General features: G+C 41.7%; 5 protein-coding genes across 6 annotated transcripts in view; 3 read left to right on the forward strand and 2 right to left on the reverse strand.

The window, feature by feature from the left end:
• Positions 1-4,507, forward strand: Set8 (SET domain containing 8). Of its 2 annotated transcripts, XM_020942863.2 has the most exons (3): positions 1-181; positions 419-840; positions 912-4,507. In XM_020942863.2, the coding sequence occupies exons 2-3, from the start codon at positions 570-572 to the stop codon at positions 2,795-2,797; spliced, it is 2,157 nt and encodes a 718-aa protein (XP_020798522.2). In that variant the 5' UTR covers positions 1-181; positions 419-569; the 3' UTR covers positions 2,798-4,507. The 2 variants fall into 2 exon arrangements, with proteins under 2 accessions (XP_020798522.2, XP_086695924.1); XM_086839798.1 differs by lacking the exon at positions 1-181 and having other exon boundaries at positions 290-840.
• Positions 4,099-11,557, reverse strand: Afti (aftiphilin). The gene is made up of 4 exons (XM_020942827.2): positions 10,945-11,557; positions 9,209-10,509; positions 8,964-9,120; positions 4,099-7,587 (listed from the first exon to the last, which is right to left on the reverse strand). Exons 1-4 carry the CDS (start codon positions 11,087-11,089, stop codon positions 5,978-5,980), a joined length of 3,213 nt encoding a protein of 1,070 aa, XP_020798486.2. The 5' UTR covers positions 11,090-11,557; the 3' UTR covers positions 4,099-5,977.
• A 278-nt stretch (positions 11,558-11,835) lies between these two features.
• ATPsynE (ATP synthase, subunit E) lies at positions 11,836-12,536 on the forward strand. The gene is made up of 2 exons (XM_020942790.2): positions 11,836-11,885; positions 12,014-12,536. The coding sequence occupies exon 2, from the start codon at positions 12,054-12,056 to the stop codon at positions 12,297-12,299; it is 246 nt and encodes an 81-aa protein (XP_020798449.1). The 5' UTR covers positions 11,836-11,885; positions 12,014-12,053; the 3' UTR covers positions 12,300-12,536.
• Positions 12,537-13,610: 1,074 nt separating this feature from the next.
• On the forward strand, positions 13,611-16,401 carry spn-B (X-ray repair cross complementing protein spindle B). Its single transcript, XM_020942755.2, has 4 exons — positions 13,611-14,493; positions 14,555-14,716; positions 14,781-15,124; positions 15,178-16,401. The coding sequence occupies exons 1-4, from the start codon at positions 14,439-14,441 to the stop codon at positions 15,640-15,642; spliced, it is 1,026 nt and encodes a 341-aa protein (XP_020798414.2). The 5' UTR covers positions 13,611-14,438; the 3' UTR covers positions 15,643-16,401.
• The window catches only part of NK7.1 (homeobox protein NK7.1), a 51,392-nt gene continuing 43,843 nt past the window's right edge, over positions 15,647-23,195 (reverse strand). The window contains exon 5 of the mRNA XM_020942751.2: positions 15,647-17,477. Coding sequence (XP_020798410.2) covers positions 16,548-17,477 — 930 coding nt within the window. The 3' untranslated portion in view covers positions 15,647-16,547. The remainder of the gene's footprint in view (positions 17,478-23,195) is intronic.

The following is a 23,195-nucleotide window of genomic DNA, read 5'->3' on the forward strand; positions in this document are numbered from 1 at the left end:
ACCGATAGTATCGGCGCCCTGGCCCCACCACTAGTACCGACGCAAAGAGAGAAAGAACACCAAAAAAAGTTTGCGGAAAAGTGCAACAGCAACGCGATTAATTGCTTAGCCAAATGCTGCCATTGCATATAAGCGATAATTAATTTAAAATAATTAAGAAAATGGCACTATACCTAGCGAGGTAAACAACGGCGCGGGCTTTCATTCTCTTCTTGTGGTCTTCTTCCTCTTTCGCTCGCTTCGCAGCAGCTGCAGCAACAGTAACAACAATAACGGGGCGACGTTTTTTCTGTGGCGAAAACTGTACGCAGAGGGGCGGCGAGAGGAGAACGGCGACGAAAAAAAACACACATGTAATATACAAAGTGTGTGCGAATGTTTTATGAGTTCTCCGTTTTTTTTTTTGTTTTTCACTCAGCTAATTGCAGTCAGCTTTCCACGAGTGTGTGAGTGTGTGTGAGGGACGGGGGAAGAAACGCGTGTCCAGGAAAAACGCGCCAACAAAACTAGTGCCAACCCCACTGCCGCCCGCCCACTGATCACGCGCGCCCCCCCTACGCTCCACACCAATGATAATGGTGCGCAGACGAGCACGGCCCGCCAAGGAGTCGAAGGACACCCACGGCGGGGCAGCAATCCCCGAGGGACAGCCTCTCAATGCGGCCACCGCTGTGGCGGGTAGCCTGCTGGAGGATCAGTATTTTGCAAGTCCGAAGCGGAAAGACTGCCGTCTGATGAAGGCCAGCGAAAATCTCAATCTGCCGGAAGCCACAGCGGCCAACAGAGGCCACCATCATCACCACAACAACAAAGACAGCAAGGCAGCGGGCCGAACAATAGGTGAGTGTTTGCGTCGCGTCGCCGCGTTTTGAGGTTAGCTTACAAAGCTTACATATTGGCCATCATTTCAGGGGTGCCTCTGGCCACTCGCTCGCAGACGCGCACCATCGAGAACTTTTTCAAAGCCAACGCCGCCGCCAAGCATACCACAAATTCACAAATGGCCACTTCCATAGATAACCACCAAGCAGAGCAAAAGACAATACATGCGGCTGGGGAGACAGAGTTGAAGCTGCAGGATGAGGACCTTCAGTTGGCAGACGAGGAGCAGCTCCACATACAGCTAGCCGATGCTGATGAGGAACTTAAACTGTCGGATGAGCAGCTCAATGAGGAGCTGCAGCAGGTCGTCGAGGAACTTCTCTTCGATGGTAGCTCCACTGCGTCCTCCACTTCGCCTTGCCCCTACCAGCATGAGGTGGCGGCCATGCAGAAGATACAAGAAATCCAGGATATCCAAGAGATGCATGAGATACACGAGATTCAGGAGGTGCTGGGCACCATGGCCGACTTCCAGACTCACCGCTCGACGCTGCGGGACAGTCACAGTTCCACGCACAGCAGCAGCACAGACAACATCTTCCTGCAGGAGCCCGTGCTTACCCTGGACATTGATCGAACGCCCACCAAAGCGTCCAGTATAAAGATCAATCGTAGCTTTGAGGTGGCCGGAGGAGTGTTCTCATCGCCGCCTTCTGTGCTGAATGCCTGTGTGCTTAACGGACGCTTCAATCAGATTGTCAGCCTGAATGGACAAAGGGAAGAACCGGTGCTGCCTTTGCCGAACTTCGAGCTTGACCAGCACGATAGCAGTTCCTGCGACAGTGGGGTGGCCTGCGGACTTACTGCCACCACGGAATCACCAGCGGCGGGAGCGGGAGCTGTGCGTCGCCGGAAGCCAGCCACACCGCATCGCATACTCTGCCCATCACCGATAAAGACCGCATTGAAGGTGACGGCGGGCGGCGGGTTGATTAGCAAGGGAGGAGGAGGAGCAGTTAACACCGATCCCCTGTCGCCGCGCAAATCACCACGCAAGCTGCCTGCCACCACGGCGGCGGTGGCCGCCTGCAAGTCGCGACGAAGACTGAACCAGCCAAAGCCACAAGCGCCTTACCAGCAGCCACAACAACCACAGCTAAAGAAACCACCGCCACAACAGCAGCAGCAGCAGGATGACATCGTTGTGGTGCTCGACGACGACGACGACGAAGAGGAGGAGGATGAGGACGATTGCCATGCCCTGATGAAGGCCGCCGAGGAGCGGGAGAACCAGAACAAAGCACCAGCCACAGCCAACAGCAACAAAGTGGGCATTATGGGCGTAAAAGCCATGCTCAAGCCACCGCCAGTTTCCAAGACCAAGGCCAAAAGCAAGGGGCCAGCGAAAGGCCAACTGCCACCGCTTCCCTTGGCTGCCACCAATGGCAACCGTGAGATGACCGACTTCTTCCCTGTCCGAAGAAGCGTACGCAAGACTAAGACAGCCGTAAAGGAGGAATGGATGCGAGGTCTGGAGCAGGCCGTTCTCGAGGAGCGCTGCGAGGGTCTCGAGGTGCGTCACTTCATGGGCAAGGGCCGAGGTGTGGTCGCCGAACGAGCCTTCAAGCGCAACGAGTTTGTCGTAGAATACGTCGGTGATCTTATCTCCATCAGCGAGGCCTCAGAGCGAGAGAAGCGCTATGCGCTGGATGAGAACGCTGGCTGCTACATGTACTACTTCAAGCACAAGACTCAGCAGTACTGCATCGATGCCACCGTTGACACCGGCAAGCTGGGACGCCTCATCAATCATTCGCGTAACGGCAACCTGATGACCAAGGTCGTTGTGATCAAGCAGCGCCCACACCTGGTGCTCCTGGCCAAAGACGATATTGAGCCGGGCGAGGAATTGACGTACGATTACGGAGATCGGTCCAAGGAGTCGCTGCTGCATCATCCCTGGCTGGCCTTCTGAGGCCGAGCAGTTCTCGGGGAGTGCGTGCAGGAGAAAGGGGAAGCGGTTCGGCCTTGAAAACGAAGACTACTTTTTTTTTGTACCAAGTTTAAGGCAGGGAATCTTTGAGCTCGAGGAGCTTCACCTTAGCTTTTATATACGTAGATTGCATCGCCTTAAGCCAGAGGGAAGGAAGGAGAACTGTTTTCGTGGACGGATAATCTGGAGACCTGCTCCTTGGGCAGCATCCCCGAGCTTAGATCTTATTTTTTGAGGAAAAAAGTATGAAAAACTGTTAGTTCAAATATCATAACGGATAGCGACACACACACACACACACACACACACTACACCGCCCCCCACATGATTTAAAAGGATGCGGTTCGATCGCTGGGACGATAAGTAACCGAAGTTATCGAAGAAAGGGAATAATATCAATGTTTTCCACAAGAGATTCAGCGAAAAAGTACAGCCAAATCTCGGTTAAATGCAATTCGAAATTAATAATAAGAAAATACATAAATTTAAAGAAAGACCTAGACTCTAGAATGACTCAAAATTGATATTAAAACCTAGAGATTTCCCAAATCGATTCCCTTTTCGGTTCCCCAAAGATCAAACCCAACCCACTGCATATTTTTTGGATTTGTTAGCGTTTCATTATGTTTAGAGCAAGGCTAAAATTAAGCAGAGATAATAATGATAATAATTACTAAACGCATGTAAAAGAATGAAAAAACAAAAAACTGTTGACCATTTAGAGAGAGAAATGATTTCGAAAGATCAATCGATAACACTATTTATAATTAGATATTTATATTAGATACATGTGTAATTTCTAAACTATTATTATGTACTATTTACTGCCATAGAGCTATATACACCGCCCTCGCACCCGCCCTTTAGGAACTGACACTGTATCGTTGATTTAAATCATAAAAACCACACACAGCACTTAGGACATACCCATTAACCACGAGGCTTCTCCAGGAGAGCAGTGCTTAGTGCTTCGAGTTACTTGATAATCTCTCTACTCACATGCAGGTTTCAAACGCATATTCACGTCACATATAATATATAAAAAAAACTATAGATCCCCGTCCTTAGAAATCTGGCTTCACATTTTTGTATCCTGTACCCCAAACAGCAGAGCTTCTAAATCGATCTTTGCTCAACCGATGATCATTATTCCCTATCAATATGCTCATCGGTTGACTCAAGATCGTTTAAGTGAGCCAAATATTTCGATCACGTATATTGAATGAGCTCTGTAATAGTTCTTTTTAATTTCTATATTTTTCAAATAATGCTCCAATATTAAATTCATTTTTCAAATAGGTTTAATTTTTATTCTTCGCATATCTTTTTTAATTATACAATATCGTAAATACATATACATATATATATATTATATTTTCTAGTACATAGTTAATTAATTTTATTTAAATCAAGCAGCAACCAACTCTCTATAATCATGTTCTTGTTTTCCTTTCATATTATTGACTTGGCGAAAAATAAAACATAACGAAAATGAGAAATCTATTCTGTAATTTACAGGTTAATATCTAAGAACATATACACTTAGTTTTAGTTGATAAATTGTTTATATAATTTCCAGACACACCCACAGACACACACGCAAACACACACATCCAACTTAAAGTGCGTAACACATAAAGTATAAAAAATAAATAATTCAAAAAAACACACATTAACACAAAAGAAAACAAACAATAATCAATTAAGAACTGGAGCGGATTGGGTTTCGGTTTATCCAGCGTGAAAACTATTTCCTTGGAGATCATCATGTACACTCTCTCGCCTCAGCGCATTTACACTTGGAATGCAATGGGAGTTGTTCTATCAACTAACGAATCCTAAATACATTTACAACGTTAACTATGTTCGCTTGGTTAGAGTTCTCGTTTAAGTACACAATATAGAAAAGTTTGCATCAGGCGGGTTGGGGTTCGAGTCCTTCAATAATATTGGGTGGCCCCCGCATTCGCTTTTGGAGTATTTTTTTTCGTGACAACAAAGGAAGTTCGTTTGTGGAATGGTTTTTCGATATTTTTTAGAGCCTGATCTAAGCGAAATGTAAGGTCGTTGGAGGTAAAACTATACTTAAGACTTATTAGGGGGTTTTCTTTTCTAAAACAAACGTTTTTGAAATTCTGAAAACTATATTATTATATCTAGTGGCTTGCTGTTAAGTTGATATCTTGATATGATCACAAATTGTCTTAAAATTAAGCATAGCTTCGGGAATAATCTAAACAATTTATAAAATTTCTACTAGTTTTTGAAATATTTATAAAACATCATAATTTTCTTAGTTTCTAAACCAATGTGGGATAATAGGGGTGACCAAGAAATGGCATCGGATTTGAAATGAATTAGAAATCATTTAAAAGTATACAAGCAAATGTTTTCGGTTGAAAACTATTATGTTAAATTAAATAAAGCATTACTTTCCAATATTAAATGAATTAATATAAAATATAAAGCTATTTCTGAGTCACACCTTTACAGAAATATCACTTGTTTAATTTCAAATTTCGGTTTTAAAAGGAATTTGATTTTAAGTTTAAATATTTTGACAGTTTAAAATCAGAAAATACAATAAATCCTTTTCTTAATTAGCACATTCAAAATTTTGTAGACAAATAAAATGATAGAATTCGTTTAACAAATAAAAGAAAATTTATAAAGGTTAAAATCAATTATAAAATATATTTTTTGGTCCAAGACCTGTCTTCAGTTTTTTTCTTTTCAAAAATCAAGTAAAAAAATTAATTTTGTAATCCAATTATTGCACAAAAGGAATCGGTTTTTGCTTTCTTAGTAATTTTGTTTTTCTTAATTTTGGAATCCTGATCTACGATCTACAACAACAACAACAACATTTACGCACAACAACAACAGCGTCAACAACGACAACATCAACAACAACATGAAAACACAGCGCTTGCACAAAACTAAGTACGTGTGTGTGTGACGGTTTATGGTAATTATCAGACGGATTCATAATACTGACTGTCTCCTACGGGCCGCCTTCCTCCTCTTAGCCCTACGTAATCCCTACGTGAGGATGGTGGCTTCGCCCCTGCCACCGCCGCCACCCAGTGGAGGCTGTTGCTGCTGGCGGCGATGATGCTGCTGCTGCTGATGCTGCTGCTGGCCACTCCTCAACTTCTTGTGTCATTTCTTGCCACCGCCAAAGCTCGGTTTCGGCAAAGATCCCATGAACGCACCCGCATTCGTGGGCAAGGCCGGTGCCACAAAGCTGAGATCGGGGATAAGGGAGATGCGTGGTGCCACCTTGGCGTTGCCAATTTGAAATTGCTGACGCTGATGGTGTTGCTGGTAGGTGGCAGTAGTGCCCACACCCATCAAACCGCCCGCTACGGGTGCCGTGGAGAAGTCATGCATGATGTGGATTTGTTGTGGAATTGCTGGCACATTGTTGTTGTTGTTTTTGTTGTTGTTGTGACTGGGAATCAGATTGCTGTGATGTTGCTGCTGTTGCTGCTGTGCCTGATAGAGACTCAAGGGATTGTTGTAGAAATTAGCAGTCTGCCAGGCACCCGAATTGAACTGGGGCGCGGGACGAGCCGCCGAAGCAACTGGAGTGCTGCTCACGAAATCCGACCAATCATCGTCTTTGGGGGGAGCTGCAGTTGCAGCTGCTGCTGCTGTTGCAATTGCCTTTCTGGGATTGCCGTTGATATTGTTATTATTATTGATGCGGGGAGAGTTCTGTTGGGGCGTTGTTGCCACTGGAACTGACACAAAATCCGACCATTCGTCATCTTCTTGCGCCTGAGTTGGAGCTGGCGTTGGAGAAGGTTTCTTCTTGGCCACCGAGGCGCTTATCGTCGGCGGCTTGGCTGTCTGAGATGAGAATAACTCCTCGATGCGGGCCATTTCCTCGGCATTTATGCTGGCCAAGGCATTGTCGCCCCACTCTATAGAGGCTGTTGCTCCTGCTGCAGCTGATGATGATGATGATGTTGCCTTCTTGGCCAGCGGTATGGCCTGTGGCAGCAATATGGCTGGACTGAGAATCATCTGCTCACCAAACGTGGGCGTATCTAGCCTTGAACGTGGCACCGCCGGCATTGATTGAAAGTCACTGAAGTCATCATCCTCTGTCGACGCTGCTGCTGCCTGCGTTGGAGGCATATCAAAGCTACTCACTTTGCTGGGTGAATCCAGACCAAACGGTGGCTTGTACTCCACATCGCGATACTCCTTCTTCACCACAGTCTCATCAATGATAATGCCAGTGGCTGCCATTTCGTAGTCGAAATCAATGGGCGCCAGCGTTGTGGTCTTGGCCACCGCCGTATCCGATTTGGAGGGTGTATAGATATGGGTCTCCTTCAGCGGCACTGCGTAACTGGCAATGGAGGAAGAGCTGCTGCCCATAATCTCCTCCTGCGCTGGCAGCGGTAATGGCGGCTGGATGGGTGATGGAGTGGCCCTCAAATCAAACTGCTCCGGCTCCGACTGTTGCTGCTGCTGATGCAGCTGCTCACCGCCGTTGAGTTGGTGGGCAGGGCTGTCTGCTGATAGAGCAGGCGGTAGCGTCGCTGCTGTTGGAGCAACAGTTGCTGCTGATGCCGCTGCTGGGGATTCAATATGATGGTGGCTGGGCAGGGACTGGGATTCTGGCTCTGGTTCGGTCTGGGCCTTGGGTCGCTCTTCGCCGTTAGAGGCGGTACTGCTGCAGGAGATCCCTTCCCCATGAGTCTGGCTAGGCCGCGTTTCAGTTTGGCTCGCTTGGGACCCGGCGCTTGTTTCCAGTCCTGCGGAAAGGAGAAGAAATGTGATTACTGCGGGAAGCTATCTATATAATTTTATAAATATATTTTACATTATATATATTTTTTATTTATATTAATATTTAAAGCTTAGATTTAGGGTCATCTGCTGTGTTGCATGCTTCAATTAATAGTATGTTTTTTGTATATTTTGATCGATTATATCGATATTTAAAGGTTAAAATCGAAATTTTTCGATATTTACCATTTAGATTTATCGAAATATACGATATCTTTGATATATTATTAATTGCTTTCTCTATTTTGCATCGCTAATTCTGAATTTTCCTGAATTTGATCCATTTGAGAGCAACACAGCATTTGAATCTTAGGCTAAGAATATATATTTATATTTAATATTGGTTATTAGTATCAACTTGTTTTCTAGCTAAGTAAAAAGGTAAAAATGTAAGGAGTAGTAGGGTCTACATTGTGCTGGCGGAGATTGGATGCTTTGTAGTGCCAAAGTAACAAGAACTAGGGGGAACTGTGGATCGTAGGGATTGAGATAGAGCTTGGAAGTATATAGGCAACTGAACAAACTGAATAAAATAAAGAAACAAGAGGTGGAAACACAACTACGACACACGCACAGAGCCAACGAAACTTACTAAAATCCAGCAAGGCGTCGCAGTGAGCAGTGAGATTTGTGTTAATTGTTGTATTGTTTGCATAATTGTTATTATTCGTATGGTTATTATCAATATTATTATTATTATTATTCATATGTGTGAGTGGAGGAAAATAGTTGTGGTGCAAATCGTTAGTCAAATTGTGATTGTTTTGGGGCATCAAATCCATCAAAGGCAAAGGTATATCATCCAGCGGAGCAGCAGCCACATCGTTGTCACCATTATTATCACCATCATCATCAGTATCATTGTTGTTGTTGTTATTGTTATTGGTGTGTTTAGAGGTAGAGGTAACAAGATTTATTTTATCAGCATTAGCCACCATCACGTTTAGTAGTTGGTCTAGTTGTTCCAATTGTAAAGTCTGTACATGTGATTCTAAATACATTTTGTTATCGTAAGGATAAACTTTTGTATTGTTTTTTTTTTTATAAAAAAGTTAGTAAAACTGTGGCACAAGGGGCAACAAAAGAACAAGGCGAAACGGAAGAAAGGTACAACGCAAAAGAGGAGCAGCCAATTTCAATCGAACGACAGGCCAAATCCGGGAAAGCGAGTGTGTGTGTGGTGTCTTGGGTGGTAAAAAAGGATATTGGGAAGGCAACGGAAAGCGAGCGAGCGGTTGTTTGGGTGGCAGCAATTTCTCGATTTACGAAACTTGTGTAGCGGTTAATTTGCGGCAACTATACGAGGAAGCAATCTCTCGAAGAGATCTGCAAGGACACTCACCGTGATAGGTGCTGGTGCTGCTGGCGACGGTGGGCTCCAAGGTGCTGGCGGTGGCGGTGGCATTGGCAGGCGACAATGGTTTCAACGGCTTTAGAGGATCAAAGCTCAAGTTGGCTGCAAAACGTGGCATCGATGAGTTCCACTTATCACCAAAGAGCTGAAAAAAATAATGCCATTAATAACATGTTTTATAAATACTTCTTTAAAAGTTTGATATCGTATAGATTCCAATCTTCTTAACTCACTATGTTCCTCGAATCAATGCCCAGCGATCGCACAAGGGCATGCCTCATCTCCGAGCTGCCCCATTCGTATTTCAGAGCTCGAGCATGCTCGATGGCACCAAAGTTAAAGCGCTGACACTGCGCCAAAGGTCGACGCTTGTCCAGACTCGTACTGACCGTCTCTTTGGACTGAGGAAACATCATCTCCAGAACTGGCTTCACCCGCTCATCGAGGCTCAGGTGAACAGTGGCTGGCGGCGGTGGTGGAGGTACTTGAATGGTAGCCACAGCGGGCTCTGAGAAATCACCAAAATCATCATCGTCGTCTTCGTCATGGTTTTGGACGGGTGTCATTGACTTTGCGGGAGTGGAAAACTCTTGAAAATCATCAAAGCCATCATCCTGAGGAGGCTCTACGAGCGTAACTGGGGTAGCCTCTGTGGAATCTCTTCTAGGGGCATCTGCTATCGTCAGGGATTCCTTAATAACCTCTGGTTCAGCAGCTGCGAAATCCGCAAAGTCACCAAAGTCTTCAAAGTCGTCGTCATCTGCTTCCTGCGGCTCCGCTTGGTGTGGCTTCTGCTCGGTAGTAATCTTTGGTTCCGCTTCGAAGTTTGCAAACTGAAAGACACTGCCTTCCGTTGGTTTCTCCTGTTGAGTGATGGTTTCATTTATGAAACTGGGTTCTTGCTCTTCTAGTGGTTCCTTCATTTTAAAGCTTTCATCCTCTAGAGACTTGTTCCTAGAACTATCCTCTGTATGGTGGACACCGTCTCCATTTGGTAATGTGGGTGTGGCAAGCACCTCAATGGCAAAGAAATCCTTGGCTCCCTCGCGTATAAATAATTCTTTGGGCTTCTTTGGCGAACACTCCTCGTCGCTGTCATCGGACACATCCTCTAGCGTGACTTGGTGGCTAAGGACGACATTGGCTTTGGTTATGGGTTCTGGAACAACTGCATTCGCATCCGTTTCCCCCAAGGGGGAGAGCGTTGAGGCAGCGGATACGCTTTCCGTGGAATACAAACTGAGGCTGTCCAGCTTCAGGGAGGGCACAGACTCATTGGTATTCGTTTCCTCCTCCTCATCCTCCTCCAAGTGTTCTCCATTATCCACATGTCCATTCTCCTCCACCACTTCCTCGTCAAGCTCTAGACTTAAGGGTGGCGGCGTAGGCGGTGCCGTTTCCCTATAAACATCGTAATCGATCGACTGCTTTACTTCGTAATTAAAAGCCTCGACGGTGGTTTGCTTATTTTCTAGCATATCATCCGGTGGCTTTTCCCGGTATTCCGTAACGGGATCCGGTGAGGGTAGGGGTTCTGAAAATAAGGAAAATAATTGTAATAAAATAAATGTGACAGTTTTGTAGTATTTAAAGTTTTTTATTTAATGTTTGATGCCTTGCATAATGTTTTTTAGGGTACTAAATTTGTTACTATTCATTTTTATTACTACTAAATATTATTTTTGTGAAATCTGTTAAGATTCGACCACTATATTTCTTCCCATTAACAAATGAGTGTAAATCAATATTTTATACACAATTCTAGCATTTTGAACACAGTTTTTAGTGGTATTTTCAGCAAAAATTTCTGATGACATCTCTAATGATTAAAACTGATCTTAACTTGTATTATATGAAGAGATCCCAAACCCTTGATCGTATATCGTCAAAACCAATACATTATGCTTTTCGTAATATATCCCCTCTTTCCTGATGAGATCTCCGGCTATGTTTACCCCTTTAAGCTTACCTTTTGCGCCGCTGACTAAGCCGAACTCGGAGTATTCGTCATTTTCGTCCAAGTGAATTGTTGACCGCAAACCGGAATCGTCCTCCTCCTCCCCGAAATCGATGGGCGGCGGTGTGCTACAGAGTAGCGGGGGTACGTTCACCATTATTCTGATCGCCAGCTGCCGATTTCAGCAGATCCTGGCAAAAAAAAAAAGCGAACAAACACTTCCTGTTCGTAAAGAAACACAAAAAACAGGGAACGTTTATGTCTCTTCCCTCTCTTTCGCACTCCTCTTTATCTATGTATGTGCGCGAGCATATGTGTGTGTGTGTGCAAGTGTGTACGGCAGGTGTGAAAGAGGGGGAGTTTGCCTGTGTGTGTGTGAGCCACTCAAGGTCTGTGTTGGAATTTTCTTGTTTGCATTTAACACGCGTCAATTTTGCACTTGTTCCACGATTTGTACTAAGCAGCCGCAGTCTTGTTTTCCGGAAAAATATGTGTTCTGAATTTGCAAATTTCCGATATTAGCTGGAATTAGCCATGTTTTCGGGAAATCAAAATACTTTTTTCTTAGAAGTTAGTGTGACCGCGACTGGTCCGAAATAACTATAGACTTAAAATATACTAAAACGTGCTGGCGCACTTTTAGTCGCACCACGAAGTGCGGTCTATCTGAAAATACCACAGGGGTTTCTGGCGATATTAAATATATAGATTTTAATACAAGTAACCTATGTTGTTTCAAACAAAGAAAATAAAATATGTAATAGACTGCCAATATTTTTAATTAATCGAGGCTTTACAATTAAAAAAACAGTTAGTGCGAACGCGCTAAATTTAATTTGCATACTGTTATGGTATATTTGATGAAAATATCGATAGATTTTCTTCGTAATCGTCCTTACTCCCATCTCTCGTTTGACAGCTGTTTTAAGGTTATACATCAGCTTCGATTTTGGGTAATTTTCGCAATTTTAACAGAAAAAGTGGACAAAAAAAAGAGTATAAAGCTTTTGCTGGTGCCTAATGTACCACAGGAAACGCATTTGTTAAAGTTTGTGACTAACATCTCCCCATTTTTTTGCAGTTTCCCTGTTGGACCATTACATAACTCCCAGAAAAGAACCATGTCGCAGGCTCCCGTTCGCGTTTCGCCGCTGATCAAGTTCGGCCGCTGGTCGCTGCTCCTTGTGGGCATCGCCTACGGTGCCGCTCACCAGAGCCGCCTGTCCAAGAAGGAGGAGAAGGTGCGTGAGATCGAGGCCCAGCAGAAGGTTGTCCGCGATGCCAAGCTCGCCGAGGAGAAGAAGCGCAGCGCCGAAGCCGAGGCCCGTGCTTTGGCGGAGCTCTCCAAGCCCACGCCCAAGAACTAGGCTGATGTAGGATCCAAGATCCTTAGTTCCCTTAGCTTAAAACCGAGATGAAAAAACAACAACAACAACATTTACACACGACACACACACATACATTCGCCTGAAAGGAAGAGGAAGACTGGAGGAGCCGCAAACGCCATCTATCGATAACACACGGCTATCGATCGGACCGTTCTTGTGATTTTCTCTGATGTTTGTGCGAAAATTAATGTTCGAAATTAAATGATTGAAACAAAATGAAAATAATTGTGTAAATAATATCATGTGTTTGGTAAATAAGTCGTGTAAAATGGAAACCTGTGTATAAACACGAGTGAAAACATTTTGCTGTAAACAAAGAACTTGCAACGTTTTTTGCAGCAATATTTTTTGCTTGGCGTCTGTATACATTTTTTTACTGCTTGGTTGCGTCTGTTGTTTGCATGTGCTGTTTGCTTTCAGTCGCAGTATTGCAGCAAGCAAAGCACCATGTGGGATCGCGAGAACACAATACGATTAATTGAATTGTACGAGAATCATTCCGTTTTATGGGATGCCTCATCAAGAGACTATAAAAATAAGCATAAAAAGCAAAATGCTTATTGCGAAATGGCTGAAGAACTAGGAAAAAGTGATGATGAAATCAAAACAAAAATTCACAATTTGCGCACTCAATTCTTGCAAGAGGTGCGCAGGGTGAAAAAAAAGAAGAGTGGCCAGGGTACATCGGACAACTATACCAGCAAATGGGAGTTTTTCGATGCGCTCAAATTTATAAAAAACGAAGACGGAAAAAATTATAAAATGGAAAATTTGGTAAGTAGTATCGTAGTAATACATATTTTTTTAATATTTCGCAACATTTTCATTTCACATTTTTTCATATACATATATTTAGGACCTAAGTGACAGCACCGTTAACACAATCTTAGGAGAGACACCACGTTCGGCTAATTTTTCGATATCAGATGACGTACCAAGTACATCCAAAGGCAAAAAAAGAAAGCGTGACGAGCTCGAATTAAAGGAGGAAGATCTGCTGCTTAGAAAGGCCAGCGCTTTACTTGATAAGGCAGATGAACATCAAGTATTCGGCGATTTCGTTGCATCTGAGCTCAGAATGTTGAAATCACAGCAAAGTAGAGTTCAGCTTCGCAGAAAAATTCAAAAAGCTATTTTGGAAGTATCGGAAACTGATGAAGACACTTTATCTCCTTCCACACCTAATTTCGTGTACTCGTCTACCGATTCTTCAGTTTTTGCCTTTTCGAATGGTAAAATAGAAAAAGCGTATTTAATTTACACACTTACTTTAAGAAATTCTCTTTTCAGGCATTCATATGCAATTGAGCATCACTTGCAAGCACTGCAAACAAAAAATAAAAACACGAGTAGACATTGACGCAATATATTGCACGAAATAGACATGCAAAAGTTTGCAAAACAAAAATTTATTGAAGCAAGAAATTTTCTTGCAATATTTGCATAAGTATAAACATTTGTGCAAACTTTTACTGCAAATTATTTTCAATTTGCTGCAAATTGTTTGCATCGTGTGTACCTAGCTTTAAAGAATGAAGAAGTAAACCTTTTCTGGTTCATTATAGTAAATATTGAGACAGGGATGCCATAGAAATAACAGAGATATTTAAATAAAAAATAAGTATGCCTAAAATCGAAGTTGGAAAGTATGCTTTATTGAGATGCACAATTGCAATTTACTTAAAAGTTATTATTTTCAAACGTTTCTGTTTTTATTGAGAAGGATCGTAATTTTAATATTTTTGAGCTCAGCATTGTTTATAATGGCATTCATAAATATTATCTTTAAAAAGAAGTAATTGAAACAATAATAAATAATTATTAAAATAATAATGGTACTCTCTTAATAAAATAAAAAAGTTCCCCTTTTCCGATAACCACTGTATGGCCGATTGACCTAGTTTTAAAATGGCGCCAACAGCTGATTGAATGCAAAAGCCGGTCTCTGATTTGTTTATTTCGCAAATCGTCGCTGATTACTCGGCTGTTTGATCGATACTACCCCCGCTTCGGTGCGATTCCCGAGGTGTTGAAACACCTTTCGTGTGGGCCAGGCCATCAAATCACGCAATCCCATCGAGGACATGCCATCACACACTCCTTGGCGGAGCCGCGGCGATGACAAACTTTCTGGATCAGTTGCCTCAGCACATCAGGGAAATCGCGGAGCAAGGTAAGGCGAGGGTGTACCCGAAACTTAGTTCAAGTGTCGGCTAATGCCACTTTAACTCCAGTTAATGTCCTGGCACCGGAGGAGGTGCTGACAACCCCGAAGGTTCGCTTCCTGGACACGCGTTCCAAATCGCTGCACACGCTGGTCCGTAAGTGCACGCCGGAGGATGTGCGGGTGCTCAAGGATGCAGCGGCCAAGTGGCTGGCAGAGCTGCCACAGTCAGGTGAGTAGGAGAACCTGCGGTAAAACAGATTTAAGTATTTACTAATTACTTAATATTCTTTTAGCCGACTCCCTGTTCAAACCGCTGGCCAATGTGAGATGGTCGCGCATCTCCTTCGGCTGTTCAGCCTTGGATCGGTGCACTGGCGGCGGTGTGGTCACTCGAGGCATCACCGAACTCTGTGGCGCTTCGGGCGTGGGCAAGACGCAGCTCCTACTCCAGTTGGCCTTGTGTGTCCAATTGCCCACCGAGCTGGGGGGACTGGGCAAGGGTGTGGCCTATATTTGTACGGAGGATGCGTTTCCGGCGAGAAGGTTGCTGCAGATGAGCAAGGCCTGCGAGAAGCGATATCCCCAGGAGAAGCTCAACTTTCTGGGCAACATATTTGTAGAGCACCATTACGAAACGGTGATTAAAACCTTATATAAAGATTTTATCAAACCAAACCTTATATATTCTAGGAACCTCTGCTAAATTGCGTAAAGAATCGGCTGCCCCGCCTGATGCAGCAGCATGGCATTGGCCTAATCATCATTGATTCCGTGGCGGCTATCTTCCGGCTTTACACCGATTACCTGGAGCGAGCCCGGGAGATGCGTCGTTTGGCCAATGCTCTGCTCACTTATGCTGACAAGTACAATTGCGCTGTGGTGTGCGTGAATCAGGTGGCCTCCAGTGCCGTGAAGGAGGAGATACCCTGCCTGGGACTGCAGTGGGCCCATCTGGGACGTACTCGCTTGAGGGTGTCACGTGTACCCAAGCAGCATAGGGCAGGAGATCAGTTGCTGACCGTGAGAAAGCTGGAGATTCTCTACTCCCCGGAGACTCCCAATGATTTCGCCGAGTTCCTTATCACCGCCGAGGGCGTGGTCGATGTTCCTGAGCCGCAGTTTACCCGCCCGCCAGCCAAAATGCGCCGCCTGTGATCGATTGAATTTTAATCTGTTTATTTTGTTTTCCATATTCTTTTTGTTTTGTTTAATTTGTTTGAATTTAAAATGTGTAATGGCGGATTCTATTCAGCCATTATAATTTGATTCTATTTTAATTTAATTTAAAGGAATTTCCAAAGAGTTAGGAATTTCTTTACTTACAAAGAAATGTATTACTTTAAGAATAAGCTCTTTTTAAGGAAAAAAACATATAAAGAATAAGAAAAGAAAGAAAAGAAAGATAATCAATTAATGTATTAATTTGTACAGTTTAGTTTTATTAAATTCATTTTAAAGATTTTATTTTAAGCTGAGAAAGTTGTCCTTTAAGTTTATCCCAAAATTTAATTGTAGTTAATTGCGAAATTCCTTTAAATTATATTATTGTAGAATCTTTCCCGGGGCTATGTCATTCTCATTTGTTGCCTTACTTAATTTTGTACAAACACTCAATAAATATGTTTCATTCAAATTGCCATTTACAGGGTAGCACAGCTTACACATACTATATAGTTTATGTAGTTCAATTAGTAAAACCAATTTTGTAATCGCCTCGTATACATTATCACATGAAATTCTCGAAAGTTCAGATTACATTTATATAATTTTTGTTTGTTTTTTTTTTCGTATAGTTTGCAGCTCTCTCATTTAAATGCGACATTTACAAAAGCCTAGGACTCTTAGCGTTAAATATATATATATTAAATAAATTAAATACAAGCCTAAGGGTGAACGGATTACGCGACATTTAAATTACAATTAGGTTTATAATTAATTTTCTTTAATTATGTTTTTTTTTGGGGATTCTGCATAAATGTTTTTTGGGGGGAAATGTGAGCAATATTCGACGTTTTTGGCACAAGTTATGGTAATTTGACTGTCTCTCTGGGCTTATTTCTCTAGATTTCCCGCATTGTGGCATCCGGATCCTGGGAGTCGTCGTGCGGTTCCGTGGACCCGCCATGCTCGCTCGCCGTATCCTCCTCCTCGTCCTCGTCCTCATCCTCCCCCGAGGACTCGCTGTCCGGCTTGCTGCTGTTGTTCGGCTTCTTGTCCTGGGTTTCGGGCATTGGCGGCTGCAACTTATTGGCCATTGCCAGAGCAATGGATATTTTACTGGCCGCCAGCTTGCTCTCGAAATCCATTTCCGTCAGCTGACCATTTTGAATGGCCGCACGTTGGAGGCTCAGCTGGAGTTCCCTGTGCTGCGGTGACTCCTCCAGCTTGATGTCCAGCTTCTCGGTCTGCTCCAAGGGCGCTGCCGGTTCCACGGTTAGAGGAATCGCATGCTGGTGAAGACGCTGGTGCAGCAGCTGGTTTTGCAATTGACTTTCATTGTTGTTATTACTATTATTACGCTTCTCGCCGGCGGAGGACGCCTTCTGGTGGTGATGGTCAGCAGATGCTGTTGGCGATGGCGGTTCTGTCTTCACCTGAGTGGCTGCCGCCGCCTTGACCGTCTTTTCCAGCAGCGCATTCAATTGTTTCTTAATCTTTGTTGTACTTTGCTTACTATTAACATTGTTATTTAGCGTATTGTTATTATTATTATTACTGCTGCCACGATTAGGAGACTTTGGAGACTTTTTGATCTCCACAGCCGCCGGTGCAGCATTGCCAACAGGGGGCGAACCGCCAGCTGAGCTCGTGCTTATGTTGTTATTGGCGGCGACTTTCTTCTCAGCTGGCTCGCTGCCACCTGTTGTTGTTGTTGCTCCTGTCGATCCCGGCTTATTCGCATTTGAGGACTTGTGCTCTGCCGCCTCGTTATTGGTGACATTATCCTGCTTTTTCCACTTGGTGCGACGGTTCTGGAACCAAATCTTGACCTGCAAAAATAGAGACACAGAGAGAGAGAGAAAGAGATTCGTGGTCAGTTCGATTGTTTACGGTTTTCGTTGGGTTGGTGTTGGCAACACTGCTAGATTTTTTTCATCCTGGTGAAAAGTGCGCGGGTGTAAAGTTGTGTGTTTTAAGCTTAAAACAAGTGTATTACAGTGTGATTATTATTAGTATAGCTTACTAAAGGTGCATGTTATCGTGGACAACTGGAATATCTAAGTCTACGAGGTTTTTTATGTTGTATTCGCCGCCGGACACTTGCAGGCCAAATGTGCGTGCGTGTGTGTGTGCGAAAATTGCGCGAAAACGGACTTCGCGGTTTAAAGTTGTGTGTTTCAAGCATAAAACAAGTGTAAAACGATGTGTTTATTATTAGTATAGCTTACTAAATATGCCTGTTATCGTGGACAATTGGAATATCTACGCTGGCGAGGTTTTTAAGTCGTATTCGCAGTCGGAGGCTAGGAGCCCCACAGTGCGCGCGTGTGTGTGTGTGCGAAAATTGCGCGAAAACGGACTTCGGGGTGTAAAGTTGTGTGTTTAAAGCTTAAAACAAGTGCGTTTTGGTGTGTTTATTATTAGTTAAGCTTACTAAATGTGCCTGCTTTCGTGGATAATAAGAACATCTACGCAAACTAGGTTTTTAAGTCGCATTCGCCGCCGGAGGCTTGGAGCCCCAGTCTGCTGTGTGTGTGTGTGCGTGCGAAAATTGCGCGCAAACTGACATCGTTGTGAGTGTGTGCGAACATTGAGGTTACAATTTGACTCCTCCACACTGTGCATATGGATGTGTGTTGTGATCGTTATTATGCCACACTTAAAAAAATTAGTCGCGTTCAAGAATAATAAAAAATAAATAAAAGTGAAAATAATAAAAACAAAAACGCTTTATAAAACTTTGAGAACTAATTAATAAAAAAAAATAAACGAATTTATTTCGACAATTGATATGATGAGATGAGTTTTGCTATTGACCAATCCGTTGGTAAGTCACAAAATCTTTAATTTATTATATTTTTTATATAAAAAAATCTCAATTATCCTCTATTTCTATGTATATTTCCCATATATAAATTTATTTAAATGATTATTGCTGATTTTTTCCTAAATCAAACTATAAGATCTTTTGACTTCCGTCCAATTTAAGGTAAAAATTTCTCTTAATATTTAAGATCAGCAAATTGAGTGAGTCAAGAGGCAGTTCATAGCCACATAATTACGAATGTTTATGCCCCATTTGGCCTTATTAGTGGGCGCACAACAAATAACTCGAGAATTGTGTATCCTCCCGTGGCTCGGAATTATTCGAATATATACTCGCAACACTTCCGCCCCGTCAGTCAGCCGTTGTTTTCTATATTTTTTTTTTCGGAGTCCAAAACAAGAGCAATGAAATGACAGGCGCACGTCAAAAGGCAAAAATCGACCCCCTTTTTTCCCCTGTTCCCCCATAACTTTTGACTGAGGCCAATGGCGCAACATAAAACATTTGGCTCTCATTTTCGTTTTCATTTCCATTTCATCCAGAAATGATGGGCCAGCTAAATAAATGAAAAATCTATTTAAATCGCGCACATAATTAGTATTTCAGCGGCATGTCTGCACACAGAATACAGATGCAAATGCACAGAGAGAAAGCAATTGGGCTAAAAATTTTTTTAATAGGCATTAAAATGTTTTAATAGGATTGTTTATTGTTTATAATTAATTAAAAAAATTGATTAAAAGGAGAACGGCACAATTATTATATGTAGTTTAAAGCGAAAAACTAAACTAATCATTATTTTTCAAAATATCCTTATTGATTTACATTATTTATTCATCCGCTCTATATCCTTTATTAGATTTATTATATTAAAAAAGATAATTTATATTCTTATATATATAAATCATCTATAAAGACTGATGAATGCATTAGTGACTTTTTCCTGAAACAGTTTGTTTTTGACAAGATCTTAAACGCTTTTTTGATTCAAAATTCAATTTTTCCTCCCAGTGCAGTTACCATAGCACACATCATCCTCTATCCTTTGCTATATGACATGCTCATTTTCCCCGAGTGGCGGAAAAATTATGAAATTAACATGAAAACGCCACACACCTCATCCTCACCCTCCACAAGAAACGAAATCAAATTGAAAAGAGGAAATGCTCAAGTACACGCTAAACAAACACCGGCACATACTGAATATGCACATTCTCAAATCTAAATACCTAAATATTCATATTGAAAATCAATTAATTGATTGCCAAATATTTTCGAATTTACCCCGCAATACACACGCACACACACTCAGTAGTGTGTGGAATTCAAAATGGTTATGTACTTGCCGATAGATTGATGCATACGCAAATTGTTTATTTTATGGATGAAGATGGATTATGAGTGAGTTTCCTCACCGATTATATTCGGCCTTTTCCCACAATTGGCCATTACTCATCCCATGTGTGTGTGTGAGGGAGTGTTGCGACCGCCACCCCGAAAATGTTCATTAGATACATTCATAAACAATAAAGCATTTCCCGTGTTTACCTTATGCGCACTCTTAATGGGCCAAACCCGAATGGATTCCTTCCTTTCACCTCAACTATAAATGCCTGAATTTTATTTTTATGGCCTTTTCGCGGATGCGGGCCCTCATCATCGTCGTATTTAATTGTTGATTACTCGTATTTTCTCAAGTGCTTTTCGGCCTGGCCGACAGTGCGATGCGATGATCTAATTGATTCTTGAATTCCGTATCTCTGGGATTATTAATGTTTTGGGGGGAGGGCGGGGGAGACCCGATGCGTTATTATTTGTAAATATTGCATAAATCTTCATTAATAAATTGATATTTCCATCTCATTCTTGTGTTGGTTTAAATTCTTCCGCTTTTGGCTAAAGATTTCATAGACTTTTTTCATAGCGTCAATAAAGTGCCTTGTTTGTTATGTTTTGATCTCGGCACTAGATCTCATTAAGGCGAAATGTGGAAATATATGTATGTATATTTCTAAAAATATAAATCCAAAACTTGTCAAGCGATTCATGGCCCCTGTCGCACTGCCTCAATGCCCCCCCGATGCCCCCCTTCGCTTTGCTTTTTTGGACGACCCGCTTATGATTTATTGACATTTAAGAGTGTCTGCGTGAGCGTGTGGGGCAAAAAAGATGACAGAAACAGAGCGCATAAATAGCCCAAAAGCCAAAACACAAAAAGGAAAAACGGAAAAAAATTGGGAAAATCGATTTAGATTTTTCTGGTAATTAAATACTTTTTTCTAGGGAAGAATTCAATAAGGAAAACAGTGGAAAGTCAAGTACAATAAATGGTATTACTAATTAACCAATAATTGTTATAATTATCTAAGAAAAATACTAATTTTTTTTATACAAATTCAACAATTTGCCGGATTCCCGTGTTCCCTTTTTTACAAATAATAATGTTTTAATGTGTTATTTAGCATATTTTCTATGCTGTTTGTTTATTTGTTTTATGTTTGGTGTTGAAAAAATTATGATAATGGCCCCCAGAGGGGACGTGGAATGCCGAATACCCAATGTGCATAGGAAAGGCAGGTCATTGGAATCGTACAAAGCGCTCTGTAATTATGCATCTAGGAACCGTAAATCAAATATATAAACAAGCTGGCAAAGGCATTACCAATTCCCCGAAATCCACCCCCAAAACGCAACCTTGGTCGATTCTTGCTGTATAACGAAACACTTTGCTCGGTGCAAATATACGCATTGCAATGCAATTACTAATTAATAATATAATCACTGCATTGCCTGTCATTTTGGATTATGTTCTCGCAAGCGCACACGCAATGTCCATTGCCCATGCCGCCCTCATTTCCGTTTCCTTCTACCCCTCCTCCTCCACAAAATATGATCCTTGCCAAAAGGATAAAACACACACACAGATATTAGGGGAATTGTATTGGATATGAGCTGGCAGTCACTGGATTAAACAGTTTGTCACTGGATTTAATTATAGCGAAGTTAAAGAATGTATTTTTTAATTAAATACATAATTAAAGCAGCTAGAAATGGTTGTAAATACTTGAATCATAATATTATCAGGTTTAATGTTATAATGATTATAAGATAATCAATAAATATTACAAATTATGTTAAAAGAAGGATATTACTAGGCGTTTCATGTCAATGAACCTCTTCAGTTTTTAATTTCTTAATTTGCCAGTGAATTTGAACTTGGGAAAGGTATTTTAAAAAAGAAAAATTCTGTAAATACCAAACCTTTTTAAATATTTAAATAATATACATTAATACCCCCAAACTTAATTTCCACTCTTAATTCATCGCTTAAAAGCAACCTAGAAATTCAAATACTTTTCCAAACGAAAGTGAAAACAATTTCGACTTAATTTAATAATTAATAACTCAATGAGTTCCCTGAATAATTCAACATAATGAGATATTCACAATAATAACTACCAAATCCCCCAACACAGTGATTCGTTTATTTTGCTTCTGGCATCTCCTGCCGCCTGCCTTTCGTTCGTTGTTTATTAATTAAATAAAAGCAAATGCAAACTGATGCTAAACCATGTGATGACGACAAAACAATGCCATTATCTCTCCGGAAATCCAAAATCCAGTGAAATCTGCAACCCCTCTTTAGTCGTATTGTAGTACTATTGTTTTCCGACTTTTGGGTTTGGGCATTTAATGTATCCGAAGGGGCAATATGAAATTTATGCAACATCATTTACGTGCAATTATTGCACATACATATTTGTGTAGATGAGCTAATGTAATCGAGAGAAGAAGGGATGCTGCCAGAAATGCCATAAATCTATATGTAATGAAACTTGCAGGAGTGTTATAGCAATTCAACATCAACACAAGCGATTTCATTAAGAGAGTCAAAGAAGACTACTACTCATTTGAAGCCATGTGTGAAATTAAAAAATTCAGCGATGAAAATTGTCATTTGCCTGGGATCAAAATGTAATTTTCTATTTGAAATTTGTGCTTACAGAAATTGCAGAAGGAAACACCAGAAAATAAATCAACAAAATGCAGTGGAAAATAAAAGCAGCAGAGAGACTAAGCAATTTAGTTGATGACTTTTTTGCTATGTCCCTCGAAACTCAAACACATATTTTGTGTTGCCGTAAAATATATATGTATATATCTTCTATTTCCATTTGTATTTTTAGTTTTTTTTTTTTGTTTTATTTGATTTGCTTTTGCGGTTTTTAGAATTTCATTTTATTTCGGTTGGGGTCCAAAGTGGCATATCAAGCAGCATAAATTATGCTTATTAGCTGGCTTTTTGGTTTTTGGTCAAGATTGTGTTTGCTGTTGTTGCCTTTTAGCTTTGCCCAAAAGTTTTTGCCAACTTCGCCCTCTTGACTTTTAATTGGCTTATTGTGTTGTTGGCTTGTCTAGAAGGTCTTTATTTTTATTTTTTTTTTCGGCCAGCTTTGACTGCCCACTCACAGAAGCTGCCGGATTGTGTTCTTTTCAGCCAGTTGGCTTTCGCCCATTAATTACTTTCTGGCCTCACAAAGTTAATTGTCCCGAAATTGTTCATATATTTCATCAAAAAGGCAAAAGCTGTCAACTTCTGTTGACTTGCTAATTGCCAAGTGTTTAGCTGTGGCAGTTGCTACCAAAAAAAAAAAGGAAAACTGCTCTCTTCTTGCCGGAAAAATAAAATGAAAATAAAAATTAAATTTCAGACAACGCC

This window comes from Drosophila serrata, unplaced genomic scaffold (assembly GCF_035046125.1).
Source record: "Drosophila serrata isolate PLE 108 unplaced genomic scaffold, ASM3504612v1 contig_376, whole genome shotgun sequence".
Classification (NCBI taxonomy): Eukaryota; Metazoa; Arthropoda; class Insecta; order Diptera; family Drosophilidae; genus Drosophila; species Drosophila serrata.